This window comes from Phalaenopsis equestris, unplaced genomic scaffold (genome assembly GCF_001263595.1).
Source record: "Phalaenopsis equestris unplaced genomic scaffold, ASM126359v1 Scaffold000002, whole genome shotgun sequence".
Lineage (NCBI taxonomy): Eukaryota > Viridiplantae > Streptophyta > Magnoliopsida > Asparagales > Orchidaceae > Phalaenopsis > Phalaenopsis equestris.
In genome coordinates, this window is record NW_018164444.1 from 26,489,276 (window position 1) to 26,504,470 (window position 15,195).

General features: G+C 32.6%; 1 protein-coding gene across 1 annotated transcript in view; it reads left to right on the top strand.

The window, feature by feature from the left end:
* Positions 1-465: 465 nt before the first annotated feature.
* The window catches only part of LOC110029086 (probable NADH dehydrogenase [ubiquinone] 1 alpha subcomplex subunit 5, mitochondrial), a 32,651-nt gene continuing 17,921 nt past the window's right edge, over positions 466-15,195 (top strand). Inside the window, exon 1 of the mRNA XM_020731214.1 lies at positions 466-912. Coding sequence (XP_020586873.1) covers positions 585-912 — 328 coding nt within the window. The 5' untranslated portion in view covers positions 466-584. The remainder of the gene's footprint in view (positions 913-15,195) is intronic.

Consider the following 15,195-nt stretch of genomic DNA (forward strand, 5'->3'; position numbering starts at 1 on the left):
CTTCGACGAGCAACCACTTTCTCCTACAATATTGTCTTAGTTGACTTTGTATGTTGATAGAGGATCTGAGAGCAATGAGTTTTTCGTCTCACGAATGCTGTAACTCGAGAAACTGTGTAAACTTTTATCGCTTTTGAGATAAATGGTTGTACATGTAATCACCAACTCAAAGTAGAATATTTTTAACTGGGCAACACACAGTGATTTTTTCCATTTAACTGTTTTTCACGTGAAAACATCTTATGTTTCTACTGATTATTTATTTATCTGAGTGTGTGTTAGATTCTCATAAGATACTAAGATGATAATATTTTATTCTACAACAATGAATCTTTAGCATGCTTCCCATCTTATCAACTTTTATCAACAGAGTCCAATGACTAATTACAAGTGTAATCTTTATTGTAATTGGAAAGGGAGCCGTTCTATTTATTTATATGAGATTTCTCAAAATTTGTTAAATTTTTTCCACTCCGTACATATGTGCAAAGCTCGTGCATCACTTCATTTACAGCCTCGGACTGCAGATCTCTTCGTGACGCAACACAGAGAGAACTGGAGAGCGAGAGAGGGGAAGGGTAAAGATGTTCCTGCGGCGTATTCTCACTGGGGGAATGGGATCGATGTTGATGGCGAAGGTGAAGGAGACGACGGGAATCGTGGGGCTTGAGGTTGTGCCTAACGCCCGAGAGGTGTTGATATCGCTATACACTCGAACGCTGAAGGAGATCCAGGCCGTGCCGGAGGATGAAGGATACCGCAAGGCCGTTGAAAGCTTCACCAGCCACCGCCTCAAAGTCTGCCAGGAGGAGGTGGACTGGGAGCTGATTGAGAAGCGTATCGGATGCGGACAGGTCGAGGAACTTATTGAGGAGGCCCAGGACGAGCTGAAGCTCATCGCCAAGATGATTGGTTGGTCCTCTCACTGAATTTTTTAGTTCATTTTCTTGAATGGTGAGTTTGTTTAGTTTTTAGGGTTCAGGGTTGTTGAAGTGTAATTAGAGTGGGTGCACCGCTATTCCTCTGCTGTCTTTTTTTTTTTCTCTGATTGGGACACTAATTGGTTGATTTGAGACTCCATTCTTCTAGAGGCCCTTGATTTCGACGACCCTTGTTGTTTTGCTTATTTTTCTTCGTGATCAGGGCAGCGAAAAGACTCTGATATGGCGTCGATTTCTTTTATAAATTAGCAATTGACGTATCCTTCATCTTCTTCTCTTTCAATCGGTTCAATTCGAGGCTCATGCAATCCTCTCTTCATTTTATTTCGCTCATTTGCTGCTTCTCCAGTTAGCCCGAAATCACTTTTCCCTCTTCATTTATGTTCAAGTAATTCATCTATCTCCTCCTAAAACTTGTTTTAAATAATCTTCTGACTCAATTTGAAGAACATAAGCATTAACTGAGATTATAATAACCTATTAATAATTATCTTAATAGTAATCACCCTATCACTAAGCATTTTAATTTCATTAATTTTATTTTTCAACTCTTTGCATTGCTATTACAACTCTATTCTTATTTTTAAAATTTCTATTTTTCTTCCCCTTTCATTTCGCATGTTTGTTATGTTGGTTTGCTTTTTTATAAACAGATGGAAAAAAAATAGAAAGAGAGATATTTAAAAAGTTATTAATCAATTTAACAATCTTTAAATTCCCACATTAAATAGCGAACAATTCACTCCAATAAAATGCAAACTTTACAAAATTGTTCAAAAATCAAAACATGCCAATTGATCTACACCAAATATTGTTTGAACAAAAAAAAATATATCATCAGTTAAAAAACCCAAGTAACGGAAGCACATGTTTATCCATGTCATCCTGCTTTTATGAATAAGAATATCTTTCTTGCTAAATATTTTCTTTATGATTACACTAAACATCACCCTCCATGAAAAATAGTCTAAATGGCTTTTAACCTAGAAACATCAAATGTCACAATAGGATGACAATCAAAGGCTGAATGAGTTCAAAATCTAATTGCCGAGTCATTGCACACCCACACCCTCACCCTCACCCTCACCCTCACCCTCACCCTGATCCTCACCGTCACCCTCACTATCTAAGAGCCGTTTGGAACCCTCGTAAGTCACACTTGAGCTACTTAACACCCCTTTAGGCTCAACTCTTCAACTATACACGAGATAGAAAAAAATTGAAGAATCGAAGAGGACAATAGAGAGCGGGGACTCAAAAAATAAACATTATGTATTTTTTGGAAAATAAATGTAAATATACCTAATAACTTGGCTAAAAAGAGAGGGAAGTTGCACCGATGAATGGCCGGTGAACAGACAATGAGTGGCCGACCAGGAGACGGTGAACCAATTGAAAACGATAGCAATGTAGTCGAGCATAGAGGTCCTCACGCAAGTGAATAGAGAATTTAGAGGGATGGTTTTGCAATTTTATAGGTTATTATATCAAGGATTTTGATAAAATTATTTAATTAATTCTGAAAAATTTTTTGTTGTTGAATCAAATCAGACATTAACCTAAATGAATCAGCCAATTCTTTTGAATTGACACTGATTTGTCGCGTTGTTGCTCAATGCAGCCTTTTGAGGTTGTTCTAGACTGTTTGATGTGGGGGAGGGTTTATGCATGAACCATAACCAAACCTATGACCGATTCACGGTTGAACTGGCCAGTTCGATCGAATTTTCAAAACTTTGATGAGTAGATGTGACAATCAATACAAAACATTAGATGCATATGCTAAGCTCTATCCTTCTAATTTAAATCATGATAAATAAAAATTTTTGCAAACATGGAGAAACTTGCTCTCATACTCTAGTGCATTTTTTAAAAAAGTATTCTAGTGGAGCACCTTCAATCAAGGTGCAGGAGGAGCATCTTGAGGCTTATGCCTTGTTGGTGCGGACCAGGCTTAAGCCTTTTAGTGATAAGGTTTACATGTTGAGGCACTTGAGTTAACACCCCTTTTTTGTAATTATATTATATATTTATATTATTAATAGATGTTATCTATTATTAGACTCTTATATTGCACACACAACACACCGCGACCAACCATCATGTGAGATTAGGGTTCTAGCTTCATCTCTGTCGAGCATCAGATTCTCGTCACAAGCCCGTTTGCTTAAACCTCATAGACTTGACTGACAAAGACATCTCTACAGAGCTTCGTATTCTTCTTTGTCGTTGATTGGTGTCTCTCTTTTTCACCTTTATCTTCCCTTTCTCCACTTCCTCTTTTTTGCCATCATCTTCCACAATGTTTTCTCGCTTGAATATAAATTTACTTTCTTAGGATTCCTCTTATAGAATTTTTAATATTTTCTTATGTATGATTTTTTTTTATTATGTTGTTTAAAAGATTCTTACATTGATGATCATATGACGAAAGGTTTGTGTTTTTGTTATGATTATCTCTATGTGTTGGGTTTAGGTTTTAGGTGTATTTTTTATTCACCTTTTGTTATTGTTGCTGTTATTGTTATGGATTTAGTAATTTGTAGTCTAGTTTCATTTATTTTTACAAGCAATTCTCTCAAAGTCATCCAATTAATCAGTCGAGGATAATAATTTCATATGTTGCTTAGAATTGCAACGCTTTGTTTAAGTGCTTTAGATGACCTGAGATATGTTTGTCACTTGCATTTAAGTACCTAATGTTTGGTAACAACTAGCGAGCACTAGTTTTCCTAAATACTAAACAATATCAACTCAATCTGGCCTAATAGCTAGTTTATGTTTTAATAAGCTTCAAAAAATAAAGAAGAAGTTGTAATGCTAAGATTCATGATAATTTTTTTTTTGATAAGTTGTAATGTTAATTTGATACAATGTGAGACATCTAAGATAGTCCTCATTCATAAATATGTTTATTAGCTTGTAATTTTCTTAATATTATTAATTAAGGATTCATATTTTATGTTTAACATGAATTTTGTTTAAAGCTTTTTGCACTTGCTAGATTTAGCAATTCTAATAAGGTATAGCATGAGGTGTGAGTTTGATTGCAAGAGTTTCACAATTTATGATTATTTCATTTGTAGTTATTTTTTTCCCACATGTGAATTTCTTATATGAGAACTATTAGACTATTAAGTTCATTTGCAAAAAGAAAAGATCCAGTTTGGAAACATATGACACTCAAGTTGAATGTTAGGAAAGGTGCAAATCAAGGATATATTACTTGAAATGTAATATTGTGACATAGGGTCTTCAAGATCACTTGGCTTGTACACATATAAACTGTTGGAGCATGTGAGAAATTGTCAGATGAAATGAAAAGAAATGGGTTGAAAATTTAAAAAGTATGACAGCTCGAAAGAAACTACGCAAAGAAAAATGAAAGAAATGATTGAGAATAGCTTTTATTTTGTTTCTCAATATGATGGTTCTAGTATTGTAAGTCATTTGTTTTCTTCTGATAAAAAACTCGACAACTAGTTGATATATTTGTTGTGAATATAAATGAAGATCAAAATATCCCTTTCGAACAATTCATTCTTCAGCTTCTGATAAAATATGAGTGTATATAGGAAATGACTAAAAATATCCCTGTCAACGACTGACCTAAAGAGAAACACGATAAAACCTCCCTTGTAAACCCCAAAAATAACACATATATAGGAAATGACTAAAAATTAATGAAGGATGATAGGAAAGAAAGTATAATAAAGGAAAATGGGACTATTTCAGGTCGTTTCCCATGATAGCGAATTCCACGGTATTGTAGCAGCTAAAGTACCGCAGAAATGTTTGTGCGTGTAGTTGTTCAAGTGCAATCAACTTTACTAGACTTAATGTGTTATTTATTAACTTAATTTAGTGGTTGAGAAGTTGGGATAGTTGCCATAATATAAATTTGTTTTGCTCAAAATAAAAAGTAGTTATCAAACTTATTTATAAAAATTCATATATATTAAATTTGATGGAAAAATTTATAGATAAAAAACTTATCTGATCAGTCATTAAAAGATTTTTTATTATAGATAAAAAACTTATCTGATCAGTCATTAAAATCTGGTTTATCTGATCTTATAAAAATTTAAAGTCATGACAATCTTGGAGATCATGTGTGCTTTTGAAGAATGGGATAAAAGTTATAAAATTAGAAGGAAAATAAGTGAAAAAGATTATTATGAAAGATGATACTCTTCATCATTGTGTTAATTATGCTCTGAATATCAGGTGCTTTTAGTGAATGTATTGTGAATGGTTGAAGGTGAAGTGGCTCTAACAATAAGATATATCTATGAAGCTATGAAGAAATCAAATGAGGAAATAACAAGAGATTTAGGAGGACAAAAACGACTATAAAGAATTATTAGCAATCATTGATGAAAAATGGGATAGTCAGCTACATCGATATTTGTATGTTTTTTTACATATTTGAATCTCTAATTTCATTATAACCATAGCTTTAATGCGGATTAGGAGGTAAAATTGGCTGATATGCTTATGAACAGACTTGTCCTTAGGCTAACCATCTTAAAACTAATTATCAACTTGAAGATTTTTGTTTGAAGAATGAAATTGAATTTTAGACAAGCATAAGCATGCTACGTGACATGCTCACCAGGCAAATTTGATTTACCTATATTTTTAAATCTAGAAGTTTATGATTCATATTTAAGCTTCTTACCTTAATATATGTTAATAATTTAATAATTTCATTTTAGAATGTTGGTAGGCACAATTTGGAGATAATGTGTCAATCTAAAGTTTTTTCTATGAAAGTTCTCGGTCTTACTTGTTCGTTTTCTGTATATGAGTGTAATTGGAGCATATTCAACCAATTGTATACAAAGAAAAAGAATTTAGGTTATTGGTTGAATGAACAAGTTAGTTTATTCTACGTTCAATAAAAAATTCAAATATATAGATGTGAAGTTACAAAAGTAAAGAACTGGTTGTGGTGATAGAATATATTATTTGGTTGTTGATGATATATTATCTGATAATGAGTAAGAACATCGAAAAGATAAAAAATGATTTGAATATGAAGATGAAGGAATAAACTATAATGGTGATGAGAATGAAAATATCAATGCTAACATTGAAAAAGCCAAAGAGCTACTGAATTTGGAGTGGCTTTTGCTTCACAATCATTTTAAAGTAAGAAACAAAGTGAAGTTGGAGCTTAAAAGAAGAAAAAAGAAATTTATGAATGATGATATCCTTAGTTGTGTTACTAATTTATTGTTTTATCTAAAATTATATTGATTTTAATGTTAGCTAAAAGAGGGAGTATGAGGGAAGAAATAATAATTAAAAAGTATTTTGAATATGATGATGAGGCAGAATTCGAGGATGACAAAGATATCATATATGATGATTTTTCAAAGATGATGAAGCCACTGTGGATTCAGGTATTATATATGATGATTTATTAAAGATGATGAAAATGATGGTAAAGCCATTGTGGATCACAATTTTTGCGGCATATTTAAAGTTTAAATAGATATTTACTTTAAAACTTGTTTTGAACTTCTGTTTTTTTTAAGCATTTAAGATTAAGATTTGTTATTTGTCTTTATAATGAACTAAATGAATATGTTTTAGTTTGTCATATTTTTAATTGATGTATAATTTTATGAGAATTTTTATGTTTTGAGGTTTATGCCTCGTCTTGCCAAAATACAATGCCTTAGTTTCTGATCCCACTTTTTTAGTCTTTTCTCTGTGATAAATGCTCATCAAAATCCGCAAGTGTTATGGAGCAATGACATGCATTTGATTTGGCTTGCATAAGAAGAAATTTAATGTAAAATACCTTATAAATACATTGAGAAGTATGCCAGCATATGATTGGGCATGCAATGAAATCTATACATTTTTGGTTTACCTTTATTTTACTCATAAATCTTTGAAACCAACAATAGAACACAGAATAATGATAGCAGTTTTTAGAGAAATAATGGTTAAATCAAGATAAATTTTGCAACTCGCAAAATTCTTGCTAGATGAGAACCACCATTATACCTTGACCAGCTAGCCTTTACCTGCAAACAACAGAATTAGAGAGAACCATAATGAAACTTAGGTTAAATACCATTCAATAAAATGGAAAAGAAATGTTTACTCACTCATTTCAACTATGAAAAGGTTCTATGACCATAGATTTATGGAAAATATTGTGCAGTAATTCCACAAAGAAGGAGAATTTTATAATGATTCAATCCCTTTTACAGGAAATTGAATGAATTGTAAAGTGATAAGATTTGTGTGAGGAAGAATTGTGCAGGGTGGAGAAGAATGCTGGGAAAAGGCAAGAAAACGTTGCAAATACATAGATTAGTGTTGAGTGCCAGATAAAGATTAAGAGAGAAAGATCAAAAAATTGGGAATGTTAAATTGAACATTTCAAAAAGGCAGGGGGTTTTAGATCATTGGGCTTCATAGATAACAACATTGATATATGGAATTTCAGAACTGCTCATAATATTGGACTTAAGAGTAAAGAACAAAGCTCAAGAACCAAAACATCCTACAAGAATGATCTCTATGCCTTATTTTGAGGTGTTCCTGGGGCTTTGAAGCATTAGTCCAAGAGATGATGAAATGATGGAGATGGGTCCTCAGTATGGCGGAGACTTTATTGAACCCTCACAGAGGTAGAAAGGTGGATGAGGAGATATCCTAAAAGAAAGACCTTATGTTTTCTTGCGGGGTGCTCTAGGGGCTTTGAAGCATTTGTCCAAGAGATAATGAAATGAATGAGATGGGTCGTCAGTTGGGTGCAAACCTTATTGAACCCTTACACTGGGGGAAAAGAGGATGAGGAGTAAAAAATGAGTGTTCTCTTTATCTTTCATCGTTTCATGATTTTGATGTGTATTTCTTTTTATAAAACAAGTAAAAAAACGCATTTATAGTAAGGATGATTGATAAGGGGCCCCCATATAATGGTAGGTAACAATGTGGCTTTATTTTCCAAACTTGTACTCAAGTTGCTATTACCCACAAAACCTCATCTCAAAAGTAAATTCTTTGATTCAGTTATTGGGTATTCGTTGTTTACCACGAATTACACGATTTTCCTTACAAATAATTCAACAAAGGTAACAATTGCAATGGAGAATGTTGTGCGTATTCAGTTCTAGTTCCAAATACAACATCAGATGTAGTATACTTGTGATATATACTTTCCTCATCTTGAAAAGGAAATTCTATGATTCAGTTATCGGGCATTCATTGTTTACCATGAATTACATGATTCTCCTTACAAATTATTGAACAAAGATAACAATTACGTTGGAAACTGTTGTGCGTATTCGGTTCTAGTTTCAAATACAACATCAGATGTAGTATTCTTATGATATATACTTTTTTACTTCTAATTTAAAGAATATCACGAATTACAATTTACTAAATAGCTTCAATTTGAACATACTCAATAATTGTGTGTTTAACATGCTTTAGGTGAGATATACATGGAGTGAAGTCTAAAAACTAAAGGTGAGAAGATGATGAAATAGTAACAAAAAGAAAAAACTTCTTGTGTTTCAAAAAGTTAATTGTTTCTCTTGTACTTCAAGTATCACAATTAATGACTAAAAATATTCCAAAATAAGATGATTGGTGATGCAGATGGTATTTAAATATTCCAGACTAATCTATGTTTTTTTTATATCGTTTTGTGTGCTGGAATTATGGTCATAGGAGTTCAAATCTGCCACAATACTTATGTTTCAAAAAGGTGATTGTTTCTCTTGTACTTCAAGTATCACACTTAATTAATGACTAAAAATATTCCAAAATAAGATGAATGGTGATGTATACGGTATTTAAATATTCCAAACTATTGTATGTTTCTTTATATCGTTTTGTGTACTGAAATTATGGGCATAGGAGTTCAAATCTGCCACAATGTTATACGTTCTTTATATGATCTTTTTGTTGTAGTGTTGGGTTGAAAGCACTGGAGCTTGGGATTTGCACAATGTTGAAGTTGTGGGATTTATAGTTGGAATGTCATTAATTTTATCACTATTATTTAGAAATTTGAATAAATATCAAAATTAGAATTTTGGGATTATCTAGAGTTATTTTGGACTAATTTTGTGCCAATAATTTCTACTGATCTAGGGATGGGGATCTACTACTAGATGCTTTGAGGCATTTAATTGAATTTTTTTTCAGGTTAAATAAAAATTTTCTTTTCAACTTTCAATCTTATGAGTGCAAGTTGGATGTGTGATTGTCTTGGGTGTGTTATAGGAGCACTACTTGATTTTAGAGGAAGTGGTCTTATACTGTTTTGAGGCTGAATTTTTGTAATTTTTATATTTTAATTTCCTATTCTTATTTCATCTACATAATTTGATATTGGGTCGATTAGTGCTCTTGATTTTATTGGTATATTAGAAAATTCATTTTTTTAAAATTAAATTACAATTACTCACTTATTTTATGTTTGTCTAAATCTTCATTAAATTTATTGGATTATTTTGTGGTTGTATTTTAATTCAAGCTTGCCTATTTACTTAAAAAACTGTGGTTAAAATGTTGATGGGTTGGAATTTGTGAATCCTCTTTTTTTTTATATATATGTATTCACGCTATACATCATATTAAATGCATTAGGAAATCCAAATCTCAAGTCATCCTGCTCAAGTACTTCATACATGCAAAAGCAAATTTTATTCAAAATAAATAATTTTCTTACACCACTTAAAGTACCGGTAATTTCTTGAAAACCAAGTAGCATAGGTGTAGCATTTTTAATGAAGTCATGCCAGAAGCAATGATAGAAAATTAGTTCCATAAGGATAAACTATAGGGAGAAATTTTAGGGGTACGTACATGAAGTCTAATCAAACAAAGTTTTAGCTTAGAATCTTACACTCAAGCAAAGCTACCCATATTTATCTAGGCGCTACAAGTAACTCTTAGAAATAGCAATGGAGAAATAAAGATCTCTTGAAAATAAGAATACAATTTTAAGAATGCGTTATGCGTTGAACCACATCAATTCTCTCCGACTTTGAAAATTGTCTTCAACAAAATGTTATGTTGATATTCTTCCAATAAATCTGTATGTATGTTAGTTTGTTTTCCTATAGATTGGGCTGTGTTTCCAATTGAAAATATACATTTAGTCTTTACTATTATTAGTTAATATGATTCAATCACTAATAATGCTTTTAGGAACTAGATTTGTATGTACCTTTTAAAAATGCTCATTTAATGTATTGGATGTGAAACAAAGAGGTAGGAAAAAAACAAGAATCCACAAGAACAGTTTTAACATGTATTAATTACAATGCATATTTAGATCTGGTTTCCTTGTGACTAAATCTCTTTTTTTTCATCTAATTAATCATTTTAACAATAATCATGAATAACAATTTCTTCAAAAGGATATATTTTGAACATGCTTGATACTATTGCTATTTTGTGTTTAACATGCCTTAGATTGAATATACAACAATTGAACTCTAATAAAGTAAAGAAAACAAGATGAAGAAAGAGACAGAGGGAAAGCAGTAATGGATTGGGAAAAACTCATGCTTGGAACATATCACTTACCCTTGAATGCTTTCAGTTTTACATTCGATCAATGATTTGAAATAACAAGAATGGTTTGCACTTTTCAAGGTGAATTTTATTTAAATTAAATATCTGTTATTTTACATGTCTCAAAATGCTTCTGTAAACTTCATATAAACCTAATAATAAAATTATAATTGGTAGGAAGGAACAATTGAAGAAGAGCTTAATCAAAGAAATAAAAAAAATGAAAATAAACGGATGATAAGTTGCAAAATCGAAATGAAAAGCAGTCAAGTTTAACTGAGAGGATTATTCATAAATGAAGTTGTACACTTCGTCTGGCTGAAATTGCGAACCACTTGGAAATAACCTTAAAAATTCCTGGCATCTTGCAATACTAGATAAGCCGTAAGAATATTTTAGTCCCTACATCAATTTTCCTAAGCTTTGAACACTTTGTCTTCGTTGTGGTTACGTTTCCAATAGATTTTGCCATAGTTTCATTTTCTATAAAGGTATTCATGAATCATCACTTATAGGTCTATGTTTCTACTTCATATGATATTTATGGTTTCTAACTTTAGTGGTGGATATGATTTTTATCGCAAACTATAGCTCCAAGAACTATGTGACCATGTCTGTTTTAAAACCGTACAAATGATGTAGTGAATGTGAACTTTCAAGGTGGTGGAAAAAGAGATGGTTGCAATGCAATGATTGATAGTTCCTATAGTTAGATTATATTTATTAAAATAATCTACTAATTGTAAGATTTTAATTATTATGTATTTCTCAAGTATGCTGTATACGTTCATTTTTTTTACAGTCAATTTCTTAAGAGGAAGTTTTATTTGGTTTAAATGGATCATGGCATGGCCTTATGAACTCATTTGAATTTCACATGTTTGTTATCAAAATTTGCATTATATTTATAATTACTATAATTGCTAATTGTTAAGAATTTCCTAGTAAATATTTTCATACAAATCATTTAGATGAATTGTTGTTATGTATGCATCTGTGGACCACATGGGCTCACTCACGGTTTTGGAAATCGTGCTGTTGCTGCTATATTTGAGAGGGGAGAAATTGTTCTCCCTTAATTATCCATTATTATGTTATATTTATTTCTTTCTTTTCATAATGATTTGAATTTTCCTATAATTGTATTAGGGTTAGTCTGAGTTGTGTATATACTTGTTATTTGCATATATTAAAAAGGAAGAGCAAGTAGAGTTTCTTTTCAAAATTCTGCGTGGAATCAAAGCTAAAGAAGCAAACCCTAGCTCTCCTTCCTCTGTCGAAATCTCTTCCTGTAGCTGCCAGTCCCTGCAAGTCTTCCACGAATTCTCTTTCTTGTAGGCATTTCTTGGCTGCCATTCAGGCTGTCTTATTTTGTGTCTTGTAGGCATTTCTCGGCTGCCATTCAGGCTGTCTTATTTTGTGCCTGCTGCAACCTGTCACCGGATTCTGTGCCAGGCCTTTTGCAATCCACTCACTCTAGATGGAAATTGTAGCTGTGCTTGTTTGGGAGTCTGCTTTCTCTCTCCATTGGAAATCCTAGATCAACAAGTTTGTGAATCGAGGCTTCCATCCAACACAACTCGCAAATCATGCTCTTTCTCTCCAACGTAGTTTGCAAATCAGGCATAGAGCATCAGTTATCGACTCCACTTTCTCTAGCAAAAATCATCCCAAGTCATGACATTTGTGATTGCTCTTTCTATTCGAAAAAAATCTGTAGTCTTGCCTGCGCTAGAGTCACTGAATCTGAGTTACCAGCCTTAGGGTTGAATTTGCGCTGGTTAGGATTCTTGTGTAGGCGACACAGTTTCTCTCTTCAACGGAAATCTGTGTTTGCGACAAACGACTTTTCTCTTGTGTAGAAATCATGTATTGATCGACAGACAGTTTTTCTCTCTGGTAAAAATACTTTGTCACTGATAGAAAATTCCTTCCCGATAAAGCTCCTCCCGACGCCTTATTATGACGAACAAATATGACATGAAATCTACTTCCAGCTCAGGAATTACTTTTGAATATGTACCCGGGTTGTTTGGTTCTATAGTATCTGAAATTTCTTCTTGCATCGCCACTCAAAAATTACATTGCAACAATTTTTTCTAATGGTCTCAATCAATATTCATGCATATTGTGTGGTAATAGAAAAGATGATCATCTCAATGAAGTAAATCTTGTAGCAGAAATTATTGATCCTAAAAATCAGACATGGTTGATTTGAGATCATATGTTGATGTCATAGCTTGTCAACTCCGTGACTACGAAAATTTGAGAAAACTTTCTGTTTTACAAAATAACAAAAGAAAGTTGGAATGTTGCAAGGGAAACTTATTCAAGTATTGACAACATTTCTATGTTGTTTGACATTGAAACGAGATTACATGACTTGTGGTGGGGTGAGTTGAATGTTACTCAATACTTCAACACTCTCACCAAATATTAGCTTCAACTAGATGTGTATGAAACACACACATGGAGGTGCTCACAAGCTATTTACAAAACCACTGTTGAACAGAAGAGAACCATTAAGTTCTTTCTAGGACTCAACAAGCAATTAGGTGAAGTCAAATGAAGAATCATGAGAATCAAATATCTTTCCTTAATTCGTGAAGCCTTTGCATAAGCACGAAGAGAGAAGAGCAACAAGAAACTTATGATGGAAGGTAATCTCATCACATTAAATGTTGACAACTCTGCTTTATACACTGATAAATTATGTCAGGACAACAAATCAAAGAGGTATAGATCGTGGTTTGAAAATTGCAAGGAAATTGGCCATCTATAGAAGAAGGGTTGAAAATTTTATGGAAAGCATGCAGAGTGGAAGCCCAACAAAGTCAAAGGTGATAGGAAAAATCAGATAAACACATCTTCAAAGGAAAACAAACGTCATGAAAATAATCCATTTAGTAAGGAACAACTTGAAGCTTTTCGAAGGATTCTAGGATAATATTATGTCTTCTAGCATATCAAGGTAGTCTTGCATCTGCTCTCATTGCTCTTAACAGAAAGAATCAGCCTTGGATAGTGGACTCTGAAGTATCGAACCACATGACAGGTGATATCACTGTTGTCCAATCCTTCCATCTTGCAAGCACCATAATATGATTTCAATCACAAATGGCTTCTTTCATTTGTAGAAATAAGAGAGTGAAACTCACAAAAGACCTTATACTTCAATCTGTTTTTTATGTTTTTAAACTTTACTTTATTTTACTGTCAATAAGACAACTTACTCATGACATGAAGCGTGTTATTAAATTATTTGTTTGAATTCAGGTGATAAACTCGGGGAAAGCAATGAGTAGTGCTGACATGCATTATATATTTATCCGTTCATTACAACTCTCACTTAAAAAGGATCATCCCTTCATTTATAATCCTTTGAGTCAAGGCCTGTATTTGAGTCTATTTCTCACGAGTCATGCTCCCGGGCATCCTAACTTTCATTATATAGAAAAAATTGTATACTGATTTATTTATCAATAAAAAGTTTAGTTCTTATCGGTGTAAAATTTGCTAACTTGCTAAACATACTCGACAAGTTTACCTATGCTTAAAATACAAACTAACAGATCCCTTCTCCATGGTTCGAAGTGATATCCGGGAGCCCTTAAAAATAAAAAAAATATAAATGAGTTTAGTTGGTTTGTTATCTTCATTTACGATCACACCAGAATCACCTGAACCTTTTTCATGAAAGAAAAATATTAAACAATTAGCATATTTGAACATTCAATAGCATGATTCTCACCCAATTTCAGAACGAAATTCAAATTTTAAAAACTACAACTCTACTCTCGGCTCTTATCTATCGAAATATGACATTATTCATATAAGGTCTTGTATTGACACACTCCAACAAAATGGTGTGACTAAGAGAAAGAACTGACATCTCCTTGAAGTGGCCCATTCAATTATATTCACTAACAGTGTACCCAAATATTTTTGGGGATGCAATTCTCACTTATATTTATCTCATAAATAGGATGCCCAATAGAGTGCTAAACTTTAATATACCACTCAACACTCATAAAATCCTACTCATATATTCAATCCTTCACTTCTAATCTATCATTAAAAGTTTTTAGTTGTATCATTTTTGTTCATGTACATCAATCACAACCGGCTAATCCTAATCCCATGTCAATCAAATGCATCTTTGTGGGATTCTCCTCAAACAAAAAGGATATAAATACTACTCTTCAGAGTTACAAAAATTTTACAACCCTATGATTGGCACCTTTAACGTAAACCATATTACCCAAAATCTAAAATTCAGGGAGAGAGTTGGAGAGAATATCAGATTTGGGGTATCATTCAAGAATCTCAAGCTCACCTCTCTTATATCCCTAATGACTCTTTTTTTTTGTCCACATGATCACAAATAAATCTGAAAATGAACCTACTACTCCACTCAATCATCCCACAACCCCCACCAAGAGCAAATAACTCCGTGTGTACATTAAAAAGAAAAATATCTAGTGAGCATGTAAGGTATACAATATGCAAAATTGTGAATGCAAATCACCAGATCCAACTCCACACACCTCAAGTATTCACACAGAGGTGGGTTCAACACATCATGAACACTAATAGGAGTAAAGGGCACATGATTGCACAAAACATCCGATAGAAAAATTTGTGACATAGAAAATTATCATCTTTTATTCAGAACTTGGACAATGTGTGTCCTAGA